Source organism: Phoxinus phoxinus (assembly GCF_949152265.1).
Source record: "Phoxinus phoxinus genome assembly, chromosome: 8".
NCBI classification, from domain to species: Eukaryota; Metazoa; Chordata; class Actinopteri; order Cypriniformes; family Leuciscidae; genus Phoxinus; species Phoxinus phoxinus.
The window spans coordinates 8424689-8442072 of NC_136883.1; the positions used below are offsets into that span (position 1 = coordinate 8424689).

The 17384-nt window shown below is 39.7% G+C and overlaps 2 protein-coding genes across 5 annotated transcripts in view; both read left to right on the top strand.

Moving 5' to 3' along the window:
• The window catches only part of LOC307003355 (CLOCK-interacting pacemaker), a 350350-nt gene that overhangs the window by 110616 nt on the left and 222350 nt on the right, over positions 1-17384 (top strand). The window lies entirely within an intron of this gene.
• chrna5 (cholinergic receptor, nicotinic, alpha 5) lies at positions 3880-15070 on the top strand. 2 transcript variants are annotated; one of them, XM_079621222.1, is made up of 9 exons: positions 3880-4031; positions 4383-4490; positions 10191-10342; positions 10673-10717; positions 10908-11017; positions 12268-12445; positions 12712-13044; positions 14255-14623; positions 14712-15070. In XM_079621222.1, exons 2-9 carry the CDS (start codon positions 4418-4420, stop codon positions 14868-14870), a joined length of 1419 nt encoding a protein of 472 aa, XP_079477348.1. In that variant the 5' UTR covers positions 3880-4031; positions 4383-4417; the 3' UTR covers positions 14871-15070. The 2 variants fall into 2 exon arrangements, with proteins under 2 accessions (XP_079477348.1, XP_079477349.1); XM_079621223.1 differs by lacking the exons at positions 3880-4031; positions 12712-13044 and having other exon boundaries at positions 4389-4490; positions 14712-15069.

The following is a 17384-nucleotide window of genomic DNA, read 5'->3' on the forward strand; positions in this document are numbered from 1 at the left end:
ACGCGAGTTTTATTTATTTTTTATACCATGTATTCTCCGTGTAAATTCATGCACCGAACCGTTTCGGTTCAATACGAATACATGTACTGTTCCACCCCTATGCCAACAGACCAAAAATATTAAAGGATTAAGGTGCTTCTTTAAAAAGTAACTTTTGAACATTGTACTGGCCCTAAATCAGTTGATCAGCTGTCATTATTGACAGCATCTCTTGTTGTGTTGACGAACATGCAACTACCTATCAGATCTGGGGTGGCCACAGGGGTGGCCAATGAGCTTTCAGGGGTGGCCCTGGCCACCCCAGGCCATCCCCCTAGAATCGCCACTGCAATTGGCCCACCCAGACCTGGTTCCCAGAACTCATGCTTCTCGTGAAAGAACCTCCCTGGCCCATTCCTCTGAGGAAGGATCTTCTGACTCAGAGACGGGGCACCCTATGGCCCCCGTGTCCGGACCTCTGAAACTCCATGTCTGGTTCCTGGACGGGACGCTGAGGTTCTAGGTGACTTTCCCCCAGAGGTACTTACCACCATCACTTCTGCAAGGGCTCCGTCCACGAGATGTGTGTACGCCGAGAAGACCCCCAAAGATGTTCGATAGGGTCCGAAGGCTGTCTCCCTCCACCCTCAAAGTACATGCTGGCGCTATTTCAGCTTATCACGACCACACAGATGGCAAAACATTTGGAAAGTATGACCTGGTCGTCAGGTTCCTTATGGGGGGCGAGATGATTAAATCCTCCTCAACCCCCCACCATACCCTCTTGGGACCTTTCCCTGGTGCTTTGAGCACTTCAGGATGCTCCATTTGAGTCTCTGCAGTCAGCAGACCTAAAGCTTCTTTCCATGAAGACTCTGTTGCTGATTGCACTCGCCTCTGTCAAGAGGGTAGGGGGACCTGCAGGCATTTTCGGTCGACAAATCGTGCTTAGAGTTCGGGCCGGGTGACAACCACATTGTACTGGGACCCCAGCCTGGCTATGTGCCAAGGTTCCTATCACTCCCTTCAGGGACCAGGTAGTGAACCTGCAAGCGCTGCCCCTGGAGGAGGCTGACCCAGCCCTGGCTTTGCTCTGTCCCGTTCGTGATCTGCGTATGTACGTGGACAGAACTCAAAGCATCAGGACCTCAGACCAGCTCTTTGTCTGTTTCGGAGGCCAGCAGAAGGGAAAGACTATCTCCAAGCAGAGGATGGCCCACTGGATAGTAGATGCCATCGCCTTGGCTTACCAAGCACAAGGCGAGCCCTGCCCAATCAGGTTGCATGCACAGGGAGGGAACAGAGAAGCCACGTCCCATCACTATTTCATGCTTGGCTCCTCAGCAAAAAACTGAAGTGCAATCGCCACCAGCTGCTCGTTATATACCCGCGCTGCGAGGCTGAACAGCTGATGCAAATAATTGCACGCCAATGTGTATTGGCTTGTTTTAAGTTTAACTCGAAATAGATTGGCCTCTCTAGCGAGATTCCTATTCGTCGGTCTCGACGTGGCATCTCCTTGGGTCCATAGCAAAAAGGCTATTATACTGCCTACCATTACTGAACAATAGTCCCAACTACACAAACAAATATGCATCCCCTAAAAGGAATTTGTCATTTATGCATAACACGCAGATTTTTTGGTCTTTGTGTTATTGATTTGACAAAATGTGCAATAAAAATTACCAAAAAAGTTAAAAAACATTTTGATGTACAATTATATTTTTTACTCTCAATTGAGCCTTGACAGCAAGCCTTAATAGTCCAAGTGCAGTTTTATTTAGGGTAATCGGTATCATAATCCAGTAACAAGCAAAGGTCAAAATCGATATAGCAGTCCAAAACACAGAAAATAAACAGGCATGAAACACCGAGAAGCGGGTGACATTACAAAGATACAAGAACGAATGATATAAATACACAAATACTGACAAGGTAAATGAGAACAGCTGAGTGCAATGATGAGTGATGGGAACAGACATGGGCGTAGGTTTAGGGGGGGACGCTAGGTAGGCTACTAGTCCCAATCAATATTTTAAAATGACAAAATTGTCCCCACCAATATTTACTCCTTTTTCCTGCACAGAGAATTACGAGGCGGCCGCCTCCGTCAAATTAGGTGCCGCCTCCGGCTCTCGACAAAACTCGGATAGACAGTCACATGCTTATACACTTTTTCCACCGTGACGGTTCTGTTGGGTTCCTGTGTCCATTTGTCCTGTGTCCATCAAACATATTACATGCGCTTCATGAGGCACACGCCTCTTGCTCTCTCTTCCTGGATTCCGGGAGATTTTAACTAATTCGCGGGCATCAGTGAGCCGCTATCAATATGCGGGAGACTCCCGGGATGTCTGTATTTCTATACTGAAATAATATCGGCATTATAATTATTGATTTTCATTAGGTTTTCATTTTTTTGGTGCCCCCTCAGCTCTTGATGCCCTACGCACAGCGCGTGATGGGAGCGGTGGCGCGGAGCATACATTTAATAAAATTAGGGGGGAAATGCCCTTTATAAAGGTAAAAAAATATATTCTGATAAGATTGTTTTCCAACTGTGAGGTAATGAAACATTGACAATTTAAATTTGAAGGGAGTAAAGCCTCGGTTTAGGCTATTAAAGAAATGTAATTTTGCCAAAAGAAGAACTTTTATTTAAAATAAATGTTATTTTTAAATCACCCTACTACAGTGTGACATTTTACCATATTATCATGCTTAACACTGATAATTTGAATTGTAATGTGGATTATTTATTTTTAACAGCGGATTCTGGTGACTCAAAGTGCACCAGATTAATGAATTTATGTTTAAAATGTACAAAATTTTCTTACAGGTGGGCATGCCCCCGGACCCCCCTAGAGGTACTGAGGTCCACCCACAAAAGTACTGTGGAAAACACAGTAGGCTATATGTTGGTATGAAAAAATACAAGTTAAATGATCTTTTTAATAAAATACATCATCAGAATTTTACCAACTCCGCCTAGTTTTGAGCCAGGAAAAAAACCCATTTGCATCGATTCCGACGGCCAGAACGACAGTACAAGGAACACCGTCATTTGATTGGCTGAAAAAATAAGGGGGTGGTGTGGGGGTGGGATGTCCCCACCAAATCTGAGACCAAACCTACGCCGTTGGGAACAGACAAAGGATAGTGGGAAATGTAGTTCATAATGTGAATGACACCGTGGGGAAAGAGCACCTCTAGTGGTCACCCGGGATACACAAACCAGACACTTTGACACTCCTTCACTTCCTTGTTGCAAAAAATGTCAAGCACATGGCACAGATTTTAATTTTATTGACTGAAGGGGATGTCATGATAATGCTATTTTTTGTTTAATTTTTTAGTTGTTTATTATTGTGTTTTAAATGTTTCTCTGCGTCATTTATAGATGTCGCCACACCACAGAGTATCATATGTGAATATATTAAATCAACTTAAATTAGTAGTTCACAACCAAATTTAAGGCCTAAGTGAGATTAGCAGAAAATTACGATCAAGTTATTATATTTTTTTTATTAAAGATTACTAAAGCATTTTTGGAATAACATGAATCGTTCAAATGATGAATGTCCAGTATGAAAGTGCATAGGGTTAATTTTCATTATTTTAATATGGTACTATACATATGTGTTATTTATAGTGCAAGCAATAAGTCTGTCAATTTTACACATGATGTAATATAAGTTATTTGCTGTCTCTCTATCCACAGACGGCTTATTGGCCTAAAAAGAATGGAAGGACCTCTGTTGTACTCTCATTAACATGTGTGCATGCTTTTGAGCAGGAGGGGGCAGACTTTACAAGATAATGAGGGATCCATGGCTGTGATTGGCGTTTTTTTTTCAGTGCGGGAAATTGCAAGGGGGTGAGGGGGGTGGGGCTGCCTTTCTGGAGGAGGAGGAGGAGGAAGAGGAGGAGGAGACCATGACATCTTGTATGTGAGTAAGCAGCCACACACATGCTGGTTGGCATGGACACACGACAACCAAATGGAAAAGAAAAATTCTAAAGGATTCAGCTCTCTTCCAGTCCATAATCAGGTAAGGAAAATAAATTGACAAAGAAAGAGAATGGGAGAGAAACAGAGTGAAAGAGACACTGGGTGTTTGCAGACTGATGAATGCGAGTGTAATCTTAACAGACAGGTGGATAGAGACATGCTTTGTGTGCTTGTGTAAAGGTCTGTTCACATGTGCATGATGCAGATTATTTTATGTGATCAATTGCACACACATGAAAAATGAAAAATATGCAGCGTTGAGGTGCATGTGCAATGTCTTCACTGCATATCACGTATATGTTTACTTGCTAACAGGCTTGTGAGTCTTCAATAACAGATCGGACTGTATTTGTGTGTAATAAAGTGCATGCATGCCTATGTCTGCTTGCAGGTCTTCTCTGTGGCTTTGCTGCTCCTGATGGCATCATGGTAACAGCTCACAGCATTGATAGAGCTCTCCTCCTGCTAGTCTGCTGTGCTGTCCTCTGCTCCTCTATAGGTAAGTGTCTCTGACCTTGGCTCAATGCCCCACCTTCACCCCATCTGTACCTGGGTGAAATCTCACAAAGCCTGTCATGCCCATAATTCAACCCAAAACTGAAAGAAAGAAATTATAATTTATATATAAAATATAGACAATTTCTAAAATAAATGTAGTACAATCGTATCTTAGGACCATTAAGAGAAGAAAAACATAGGCTTTACTTTTTATTTATAATTTTAAAAAAGTGTTACAAGTGTGCTGATATCTCGGAACACTACTGTACTAATCTTACTAGTAAATTTAGGGTAGGCAATTTCGCAGAGGCTAGCAATAGCAAGCTAGCTTTGAAAGCATGAGATCCCACCCTCCCTTCAGAGCATCTCTAAAGCCACGCCTCCTTTAAAACACATGAACTCAGGCCCTGTTTACACGAGAACACTCGCGGGTGAAAACGTAAAAATATTTTATCGGATGTGCCTTTCGTTTACACGGCAACGGCGTTTTTGGGGCTTAAAAACGCAAAAAAGTGAAACCACCCTCCAGAGTGGAAATCTTAAAAACGCTCCACCATCGTGTTCCCGTCTAAAGGGTAAAAACGCAAAAGTCTGCTAAACAGTGAAGGCGTCGCGAGAGACGGCGTTAAATTACCTTGTATTTCAAAGCACATAACATTACAATAATAATGAACAGAATTAGAAATTATTTTGACGTTAAGAGTGTTGCGAGCAGGGTGCTCGGAGGTATGCAAAATCATACATTACAGCAGGTAGGTAATCCTTTTTGGTCCTGAGACTTCCACATAAGATATATGTACATTTTAAAATATTTAGACCAGTTCTATTATTGAGTGCTATCAGAATGTGAAGAGACCAGTATAACAAACATTGTTTTATGAAAAACATTGCCTACCTTAACTTTAATTAACAAAAATTTAAATGGTCATCATTTACTCACCCTCGTAGTTTCCTGAAACTGTATGATGTAAAAAAAATAATTATCATTTTTTTTTTAAAAGCCAGGGGCCAGGGGTGCGTTTCCCGAAAGCATCGTTAGCCAACTATGGTCACAAGTTCCGTCGTTATCAGCATAGTTCAACGATTTGGTGTTTCCCGAAACCATCGTTTCAACGAACGTTCGCAAACAGCACCGCAAAGTTGTGTGGTTGGAACGACAGCTCTCGAGCTGTGGTTAGAAGCATAGTTTGTAGTTTACATGAGATGTAGACTGAATAAATCCTTATCTTTTGCAAAATAAGCAAGCTGACATTCAGTACAACCCGTGTTATTTATTTAGAACACATACAAATGTCCTCAGTCGGAAAAAGGTGGCTTGCCTACTTCAGGTTGGTGGAGAGTTCCTGCCTCAAGTGGAGGAGTTCAAGTATCTTGGGGTTTTGTTCACGAGTGAGGGAAGGATGGAACGGGAGATTGACAGACTGATCGGTGCAGCTTCTGCAGTAATGCGGTCGATGTACCGGTCTGTCGTGGTGAAGAAAGAGCTGAGTCGCAAGGCGAAGCTCTCGATTTACCGGTCAATCTACGTTCCTACTCTCACCTATGGTCATGAGCTTTGGGTCATGACCGAAAGGACAAGATCCCGGATACAGGCGGCCGAAATGAGCTTTCTCCGCAGGGTGGCTGGGCGATCCCTTAGAGATAGGGTGAGGAGCTCGGTCACTCGGGAGGATCTCAGAGTAGAGCCGCTGCTCCTCCACATCGAGAGGGGTCAGCTGAGGTGGCTCGGGCATCTGTTCCGGATGCCTCCTGGACGCCTTCCCGGGAAGGTGTTCCGGGCGCGTCTCACCGGGAGGAGACCCCGGGGAAGACCTAGGACACGCTGGAGAGACTATGTCTCCCGGCTGGCCTGGGAACGCCTCGGAGTCCCCCCGGAAGAGCTAGAGGAAGTGGCTAGGGAGAGGGAAGTCTGGGCATCTCTGCTTAGACTGCTGCCCCCGCGACCCGGCCCCGGATAAGCGGAAGAAGATGGATGGATGGATGGATGGACATACAAATGTAATTTACGTCTTTTAGTTTGTCAAGAGTTTTAAAGCACCAGTTTTTGAAGACTGCGCATGTGCGAACGTGCTCAACTATGTAAGAACGAGCCAAATATTGAGTCTGGTAATAAAGCAAAATAACTGAGAAAAATTAGAAATGGTCTTCAGATGCCATGTCTGTAACTTATGTGACAAAATCTAGCGTTAATTCAACCTCAAACAGATTAATTAAAATAAGTTATTAGTCCACCACGTGCGAGACGTCATAAACCAACGTGGTTGAACGATACTTTGCGACATACGGTTTCAGGAAACAGTCGTGACCATAGACATCATATAGATAGACGCCCTATCGACCGCTACTGCCTACTGGCGCGGTCGAGCCGTGGGGCCGCCATCTTAGACCGGTCACCCGCTCCACTCAGTGTATTCTGTATGGCAGGTGCAATGAGCTGTCAGCGCATTTAATTAATCATATTTCACTGAATACCGAACTGATTTTCACGCTGGTTTTTTTGCTGCAAAGTTTCATTCATGTAGCTATGATACAGGACACATTCGGCGTATTTTAATAATAGTAGGCTTAACAGTAATATAATATTCTGATATAAGATATAAAGTGACCAGACGTTCAAAATCTGTGATGTAGGATATAAGGTAATTTATAAATCACACACTATAAATATGATAAAGAAGCAGAAACAGATAGTTGCAGTAAAGTAAGATATTTTAATAAGTTGAAGAAACAATTTATAATGATTTGTGACACACACACACACACACACTTGATTTGCGCATCGCCGTCATGTGTGTATTACATTGCTTCCTTATATCACGTGCGCAAACACAAATAACCTATATTTATATATATTTATACTACAGGGCCGTTGAATGCTTGTATCTGATAACCGATAAGCTCTTGTAATTATTACTTTACCCCACCTCTCCATGCCGGGTGAACACTGGCTGGTGCAGTAAACATAGCCTAGCTAATGATAGCTGTCTACGATTTCAGTACAGTAATATCAAAGATCCTTGCTCCTTCTCAATTATCTGGTAATATTCTATTCACAAAATACAACCAATAGTACGGTAATGCTAAAACTTGCCCTATTTGCGATGGTCCGCCGATTAGAACAGGAAAATGCTCCACAGTGCTCTGGCATCTTAACTGATGCCGCACGCAACGAAACTAGGAGTACGACCGGTTTAAGATGGCGGCCGTATTTCTCAGTGCCCAGCGGCCAATAGGGCATCTAGTCTCTATATAATATCTATGGTCGTGACTAGCTAGTTGATTTCTCCAACGATGCATCATACTATGGTAGTTAAGCAGTGAGCTATATAGTTGTACGGGAAACGCACCCCTGACTTGATTATTCCAGAGCAACTTTAATAATATAATATAATATAATATATAATATAATATTATTTTGGGATAAATATAGATATGTGACCTGTGATTCATTCACTTGTCCATCAGATCACATCTCTTCATCCAATTATTATTTTCAACAGCTCTCTCGCTCTGTGACCCTCTCAGTAAAAGTCAGTGAGGGCCTTGATAATCAGGACCAGACAGAGATTAAGACTTTTTTGTTTATAGTATAAAATATCAGGTGCCACAAAGCTGTAAAGAATGTGACATGTTAAATAAGAAGTTACAAAGGCCACAGATAATCCAACGTTTGGATTTAGTTGATTTTAAAATATTAAGCAATGCAGCACATATACAAATTAACTGGCAGCAGCTGAGAATAAGTTATTTGAAAATTGAAGGCCAAACTGATATTTACAATCTATGCACACACAGTGCACGTCAGAGATGTTATAGGCTGCAGGGCTCAAATACAGCTTTAGTAAAAACACTGTAGAAAGTGAAAATATAGGAAGGTATCTGACCCTTAAATTACTTTAGTTTGTGTAAACTAATGTAGTCATGTTGATTTAGTCATATTTAATAATATAATTCAGTTACCACTTAGATTGTAGAACTGACCACCTAAAGCCTTATGCGTATAGTGCATATGGGAAACACGATTAATCGAGCATTGCAATTGCATTTGTCACAGTAATTTTTTTTTTTGCATTTTAATTAGTAATGGTCAACTCAGTTCATGAATGTGTTGCAAAAATATTTTATTCTAAGATAAAATAGTAAAAAACACAACTATGTGCTTTGAAGATGTACAGAAACAGAGTTTAGAGCAGAGATCAGATTCTGCCTGCAGTGATTCTAGTGTTTTAATAAGTCATGGTCCACATGTTCACCCACACGGATGATCACTTTATGAGTTTGTTCAGGTCAGCTGTAACAGTGTGACCTGAGGATTAATTAATTTTTTAATTAGTCTTATATTGATCAAGGGAGACCAGAACCACAGATATTGATCAATGGCAAAACAAGCTGAAACTGGAATACCATCTGCGGTTGCCTGTGAAAGGACAGAAACTGAGCTTTTGGGCAGATCATTTTTTTTTAAATCCTATCAAGATCTAAACATGGAGCTGAATAATCGGTACACATGCATCAATCAATATAAGGTATTTGGTCTATACCACAATTTTTTTTTATGATAACTGCAGCACCAATGGTCAACAACCTCATTTTAGACAGAAATGAGAAAAATGACACTTGCAGTGTTTTATGGCTTCTGGGTCAAAAAATTCCAATGAGTCTCAGTGAGGCTAGATGATTGATTATGTCTTATATTACATCCAGCTTTAGACATCCAATAAAAAAAAAAAAGAATTCCAGCAGGCTACCAAATATTATATACGGTTTAGATTTAAAACAGGCTGGTGAGTGTAGTATACTTATATACTCTATATACTATAGTAATGTGAAAAAAGCCAGCAGATTAAACGTAGATATGAATGTGGTGTTATTAGTTTATCAACATGCTTATGGCAAACTCGTTTGGCATCAAATGTACTTCAACTATGCACATGAAGGGCATTTGTCTGATGCATAGAATTAATGCAAATGTAAAACATTTTAAATCAGTCTCGTTTGAACTTCCATTTTAGTTAGGATGCTTCTTTTAGATTCAACTTCATATGTAAAGCAGTTAGACAGCTCACTAGGTTTTGGAACATAAAGTGACTTGACATTCCACGTTGGAGAACATCCCTCACACCAGTGATGGTAACACAACCCAGATCATCTAAACCAGTTTCACATTCAGAGATTCATGAATCTCCATTCATAACTCTATCTGCCCTCACAGACAAGAACACATGTTTAGCAAATCATGTTTCCCTTAGTGACTAAGACTTTGGAGGCCTTGAGAGGCAAATCTGATCAGGATATAGGCATGATAGCAGCAGCTGCTGGAGATCCAATAACAATGCCAAATGAGCTTCATTCGAGTTCATCATACACTGCGCATTAAAACAGAAGTCATTTTTAAAGCAGCTTTGAAAGGCTCAAGCTCTGATATTCACTGATATATCCAAGTAATAATTAATTATATTGGACTGAATTTGTAGATGACACTAAAAGGTACAGGTGCAAGCTTGTTACAAAGCCTATGTGATATGTTCATTGTGAGATCAATATGTTCATTGACAAAGTGTCAACTAATTTGTCACACGTTCTATAAGCCTGTGTGGTCTTGGAATCTGAGACTGTTGCCATCTAATTACTGTTGTTAGTGTCCCAGTCCCTCCTGATTGAATGGAAGAGAGATTAACATGAAGTTGTTGTTTTCTTTAAGGGCCTCCAGTGCTGTCTTCCTATGCCAAGACAGAAGACAAGTTGTTTAAACATCTCTTCAGCAACTACCAGAAATGGGTGAGACCAGTGGAGGATCTAAATGGAACGGTGCAGGTGAAATTTGGCCTGGCAATATCACAGCTGGTGGATGTGGTGAGAAATGAGAATTAGTCCTTCTGAAATTGCATTCTCCTCCTTTAGGCAATATTTTACATTACAATAAAGATTAGATTTTAAAATATATTAGGCAATTCTCTATCATTAAAATAGTTCAGAAATGTATTTATTGTTATCCTTTATGTTCTGTTTGGAGTCAGTAGCAAAAAGAGTTAGATTAACTGCAGGGGTTAGTAAATAATCCATAATATCTGTCATGTACAACATTGGGGTATCTGGGACATAAAGAACTTAAAAATCAATCTTAGCAGAACATGAAGGCACATAGAATAACAGAGGTATAATATCAGATTTTTTGTTGGTTAGGATGAGAAGAACCAGCTGATGACGACCAATGTGTGGATAAAACAGGTAACCCAAACCCAATGAGGTTTATCTGATTAATATGAAATATACTTTTTCTTTATTTTGCTACTTTATTTCTAGTAGTTAACATTTTGATTGATTCAATTTTAACAATAGCCAATGTGTCCAATTGCTTTCTTTACGGTTTTATTTGGTGATCAGCTTTGCAGATAAATCAATGTCTCTCTGCATTCAGGAGTGGACAGACATGAAGCTCCGATGGAATCCGGATCATTACCTGGGCATCACTTCCATTAGAGTTCCCTCAGACTCCATCTGGAGACCCGATATCGTGCTCTATGACAAGTACGTGTATGAGTCCGAAAGGAAACCAGAGAGGGACTGAACAGTATGTTTAACATTCCTGTTAGAGCCATAAATAACATAAAAAGTTGAATAATATTTTTTTGTGATATTTTATATTTTAATACACACATATTCTGAATGTTTATACTGTGACTTTAGTGAATTTCCTATAGTTATAATCCACCCGGATTTGTCTAGGGGTAGGAGAGGATGTAACAATTGGAAATAATAATAATAAAAAAATATAGTGAAAAAGATTATACTTCACTTCAATCCCCCTGATCCAGATAATAGGCAGAACAACAAAATTGGTAGCAATTTATTTTACAGTCCTGTTTCTCTTGAACATACTATGTATTTATTGTGGTAATGAGACTGAATGGGGAATAACCCAAGATTAAACAAATAACACATGATTTTATTTCAATCAAACTCAAAGGTAACAAAAAGTAAGCAATTAAATAAACAACACAGTCTTATCTGTCTAACATAGGCAAATTTCAGATTAAAAGAAAATGGCACCCTCTTCCTACAGCTTGCGTATTCATAATTAAAAAAGTATTCACATAAAACTAAGAGTAAAAGACAATAACAATATTCACATAAGTGAAGAGCACACTCAGCGTCCCCCCTGCTCACAGCTGTAGCAGTTACAAATCAATAACAAAAGTGGAAAAGGGAGGACCGCAGTCTGGTCGTACACATTTACACAAAAGAGAATTCACTAATTCATACACCTGTTGTCACGTTTTGGTTTTGTTTCATGTTCTTGTTTCATGTCTGTCATGTTATCCCTGTTCTCATGTGATCCTGCCATGTGTTATGTTCATTGTGTCATTGTTCTAGTCCCTTGTCTAGTCACTTTAATGACTACTTGGGTTCTCAACAAGCTTGCCTTCAGTGGACTTACTTTACACCTGTACACTCTCAGCTAGAACTTTATTAGCAGCCTGCGAAAGGGAGAGAGAGAGAGAGAGAAAAAAGACCAAGCACACAAAACATAACATGTCCAATAAGGAAGTATCACACTCCCAGATCACGCACATATAACATAATGTCCACAGGACGTAACAATACATAACAAATGGAGAATGGAAAATGCCTTAGACCCCATTATAAGTTCTAAAGGTCAATATTAATGTTTCCAACTGAAAGGTGAAACTTTTTTTTACTCTCAAATGACTTAATTCTCACTAAATTTGGACTCAATCTAAATTTGTATCTGATGACTGAATGATTCTCACCTGCAGTGCAGATGGTAATTTCGAGGCCACAGTGACAAAAGCAGTGGTGAGATATGATGGCACTATCTCCTGGACCCCTCCTGCCAACTATAAATCTGCCTGCACCATCGATGTGACATTTTTCCCCTTTGACCTTCAGAACTGCTCCATGAAGTTTGGCTCCTGGACCTACGATGGTTCCCAGGTATGTTTTTATCTACCGGTATAATTAGAGGCATTAAAACTAGTGTTTGCTTGTTGAAAGGAATAGTTAACCCAAAAATTAAAATTCAGAAAATTATTTAAAAACCTTTATTTGTTATTTACCGCTCTATTGTCAGTTCATATTGACTATTAAAAGTAGCTAATATGACTTGTGTTCTATATTCCATGTCTTCTGACACCATATGATAGTTTCTGTGTTTAAAATTTGAATATTTATATAACAACTGCACAATATTTGTTTTTAAGGTGGACATTCTCCTTGAGGATGTACAAGTGGACAAACGTGACTATTTTGACAACGGTGAATGGGAGATTGTGACGGCCACAGGTAGCCGGGGTTTGAGAAGTGATGGGACATTTTTCTATCCATCCATCACCTACTCCTTTATTATCCGACGTCTTCCACTTTTCTACACACTCTTCCTCATCATTCCTTGCATTGGATTGTCTTTCCTGACCGTGCTGGTGTTTTATCTCCCATCTAATGGAGGAGAGAAAATCTCCCTCTGCACATCTGTCCTCGTCTCCCTTACTGTCTTCCTTCTGGTGATAGAAGAGATCATCCCTTCCTCCTCAAAGGTGGTACTCTTTGTAAGAATTCAAAGCTATTTTAAATGACTTCTATATTTAAATGAGGTATTTACTGTAAGTCGATCTGCCACACACAGTACTCTTCTAAATTATTTCACATTTTTGACTGCGATATAAGAGTAAATTGCAGTATTTGTCAGCTATTGGTTGTCTGTGTGATAGTTTCACCATATAAGTTCATTCATGCAGGCATTAAAGTTCTTTTCTGTATTTACTTTGAGGGCACTTTTGTCATTCTGCAGTATAACACTCCTAACTGGATTTATGGAGTAGTATATATGATAGTATATCTATATGATCTTATAATCCATAATTTTAGTTGTTAAGTTTTGAATGAACTAGGGTACCACTTTGAGTGACAGGGGGACCACAGAAAATCTGTGAAAGAAATTAAAAGATTTTACAAAGTAATGCTTTTGGGCTGATATAGTTTCACCCAATACACCCTCATCCTCTCCTTGCATTCTGTAGCAAATCCTTCCCTTGCTGGTCAAAATGACCGGGAGCCCTAAAATTATATATATATATATTTGTGATTGGTGCCTCAAATTGGAAAAATTGGAAATGGGCTTGAATGGGCTCTTGGCCAGACGGACTTGCAGAGCAAATCTCAAATTTGCTGGAAGTTCGTCAGCTACCTCATAGCATTATATGGAGCAAATTAGCTGTTCATTGTTACATTTTGGATAAAGTCTTTGCATTTGTAGTTTTTATTTTTTAGCATTAATTTTTTTGATTTTTCTATGTATGCTACTTAAGCATTATTCGCATTCCATTTATTCCTAAGGGGGTTGGATTGACCCTTGAGGGAAGGATTTGTTACAACAACATATACTCCTAATCCGAATCCAGTCATTTATTTGTGTGTATTCGTGGTTCAAGTGTGACAAAAGTCCTTAAGTCTTGGACCCCTCCGATGAACACTAAACCACAATTTTTGGGTCAAAATTAGGGAAGGATTAAAACATCTAAAACGTTAGGTGGGTCCCTAGGACTGGAGTTAAAAAAAAGAAACTGCTTTACGGTATTAAATTACCGTACATAAAATTTTATATTACAATATGTTTTTTTTTTAACACATATTGAGATAATTTCCAATGGTTTTTATGTTTACTTTCAATTCTTTCATTCTCATTTATAAATAGCTCTGCAATAGTCAAATGACTTATGTTTTCTGCTATGTTGTTTTCTGTCCCAGGTGATTCCTCTCATTGGAGAATATTTGGTTTTCACTATGATCTTTGTGACCCTTTCCATTGTCATCACCGTCTTTGCCATTAACATCCATCATCGCTCCTCATCTACTCACCACAGCATGGCGCCCTGGGTCCGCCGTATCTTTCTGCACCACCTGCCTAAATTGCTGTGCATGCGCAGCCATGTGGACCGCTACGCCACCTCCGCAGTGAGGCAGAGAGCAGACAGGACTGGAAGAGGAGGGCTGGGGTATGAGAAGAGTTTGGGCCAGGATACCACTCTGCTCAGTGCAGAACACAGTCTGCGGGCAGCCTTAGAATCTATACACTACATCACGCTTCATGTGGTGAAGGAGAATGAAGTCAGAGAGGTAAGAGTCCCACTTTAGACTCCCAGACATGATGTGATTTTTGTGAGTTTTGAGTTCTAATGAATTCTAATGTAATGCCTATTTTTAGGTTGTTCAGGACTGGAAGTTTGTGGCCCGGGTCCTGGACCGGGTTTTCCTTTGGGCATTTCTCTTAGTATCACTGCTTGGCTCTGCTCTCCTTTTTATCCCTGTCATCTATAAATGGGCCAATATCATTGTTCCCAACTATGCTGGAAGTACCAGCTAAAACACATGAATGTATAAAATTAAAAAATATTTTGCCTGGATGAAGTTTTCACATTATTGTTACATTTATTATTGGTGTCTTCAAAACATCTATGCAACTTCGAGCGCTGTCATTTATGCTGTAACTTGCTGCATTACATTTATTGTATGCTGAATTCATTACAATAAAATTTACAATAAAAATAGTTATTGTGCATTGTGACAATTTATAATTGTTTCCTTTTTTTGTAAAAAAATTTTGTCCAATTAAATGCTCTCTGGTATGAGAATGCCCATCCCCCTAATATCATCTGCTACATAGCAATATTAAGCAGCTAAACGTGTTTTTTTTTCTGGGATGTGATGTTAGCTTAAACCTTTTAGCAAATTAACCTTTGTTAAATAGCCTAACCCTTACTCTTAAAGGAGATTTTTCTTTTTCAGTTTTTATTTTTTTATAATTTTGCCTGCTATTGTCAACTACATAAATTTGGGCACAAGTGTGATTTTTATTGGAATTTATTTGAATGTTTCTTTATTGGACACAAAATAGTTACACTAAGTTCACCCAAAAATTAAAATTCTGTCAGTAATTACTCACCCTCATGTTGTTCCAATCCCGTAAGACTTTCGTTCATCTTCGGAACACAACTTGAGATATTTTTGATGAAATCTGAGAGCTGTCTGACTCCTTCATAGGCTTCTAGGCAATTTCATTCTGCCGATCCAGAAAAGTTAGTAAAAACATTGTTAAAATAGTCCAAGTGACTACAGTGGCTCAACTTAACCCTCAAAATTATATTTTGTTTTCAAATGACACACACAAACCATCATATGAATAGACATTTATAAGAACCAGTTGAACAGTGCTCAATGTAAAACACTATGATGAATGGAAAACACTTCTTCTCCATTCATCATAATGACTTAGGCTTTTTTGGTTCAGTGTTACACTTACTACAGACAGTACATACATAAGTGTGTTGTAAAATATTTGAGAACATTGTTTTTATACTTAGAAAACACAAATACACGGTAACAAATATACATTTTCTTCCTACAAAAACATACATCCCAACCAACACAAAGTTGCACATACAAAACAACAGAAGAATTTACAGTATACAGATACAGTAAAAAAAGAAATATATATATGCTGCATCTTCTCTTCTGTTTCGGTCTGGCTACAGCACCTCATCCACATCACAAGCAATGTTTTCCCTGGCCAAGTAACATGGGAAATATCGCTTAGCATGGCGATTCCAGCTATGAAAAGCATCAACTGCTATAGCTGCGTTTCCACCGAAATTACCCGGAACAATTTGTCCCAGGAACTTTTTTCCCACAAACTTTTTTTTCCCCAGACCGGTTGCTTTCTGCGTTTCCACCGTCTAAAGTACCGGGAAGATTGTAAACTGCGCACGACTGCTCCTCCCAGTCTGCGACGGACAGTAACCAGTTTTGAGCGCCACATTTATAATAAGTATGGAGGAGATTCAAACTGTGCTGCAGTTGTTTGTGATGTTTTGCTTTACTAACGAGGTAATTAACAAAACTGCAGAAATAAGATGAGCACTGATACTAAAGCGTGTTCAGAGCGCTCGTAATGCTAGATATAAAATATGTTTTCATCAGCTATTGCGGACATTGACCGTGAGATGGCTGGGATGAATGCGCAGAAAATGTCCTCTTCTAATATGCTTAATAAAGCCTGAACCTCGTCGTCGGTCCAGCGGCCGTTTTTTAAAATTAAATTCCATAGTTGAAGACAGACAACTCTTACTGCATGAAGCCACGAACCGCAATAGATTTTTAAAAAATGGCGGTTAAAATAAAATGCTGCGTGGAGTCATTCAATCAAAATGCGGCGTGAACACAACCAATCAGCATGTTCAGCGCACAAGTCCCACCCCCGAAAGTTCCTGAACTTTGAAAAAGTACCGTATATACCCGAATATAAGACAAGGTTTTTGTCCTAAAAATAGGCTGAAAAATGGGGGGTCGTCTTATATTCGCGATATAAAGGGAGGGAAAGGGAGAAAGCAGGGGGAAACAGTAGAGGGCGCCAACACGATAGGCTACGTAATTAGTGACAGTGTTATGAATTATAAATAAACAGTAAAGTGCCGCCATGGAGAAGTCAAGAGATCATCTTGAGAAAAGAGCTTCAAATAAACCAACACGTTCGAAACAGTTATGACACAAACTTTAAACTTATGGTCGTGAATGAGGCAGAATCATCTAATAATTGCAAAGCTGGCAAAAAATTTGGAGTCACAGAATGCAACGTTCGGAGGTGGCGAGCACAAAAAGAATGGTTCCAAAGGAAAGATTTCCGTCGTCTTATATTCAGGGTCGTCTTATATTCGGGTATATACGGTACTATCTCGCCAGCAGGGACTTTCGGAGGGGGAAATATTTACCCGGAACTTCATTTAGACCCCGGTTCCTGCGGTGTAAACACACCGAGTACCACCCCAAAGTTCCTAGTGCCTGGGGAAAGTTCCCGCGGTGGAAACACAGCTTATATCTCCAC

Excerpts from the sequence above, each read along its gene's own strand:
- chrna5 (XM_079621222.1), top strand. The coding sequence starts at position 4,418 with ATGGTAACAGCTCACAGCATTGATAGAGCTCTCCTCCTGCTAGTCTGC. Across the intron at positions 13,045-14,254 it reads TCATCCCTTCCTCCTCAAAG|GTGATTCCTCTCATTGGAGA; the intron begins GTGGTACTCTTT and ends TTTCTGTCCCAG. Across the intron at positions 14,624-14,711 it reads AGGAGAATGAAGTCAGAGAG|GTTGTTCAGGACTGGAAGTT; the intron begins GTAAGAGTCCCA and ends GCCTATTTTTAG.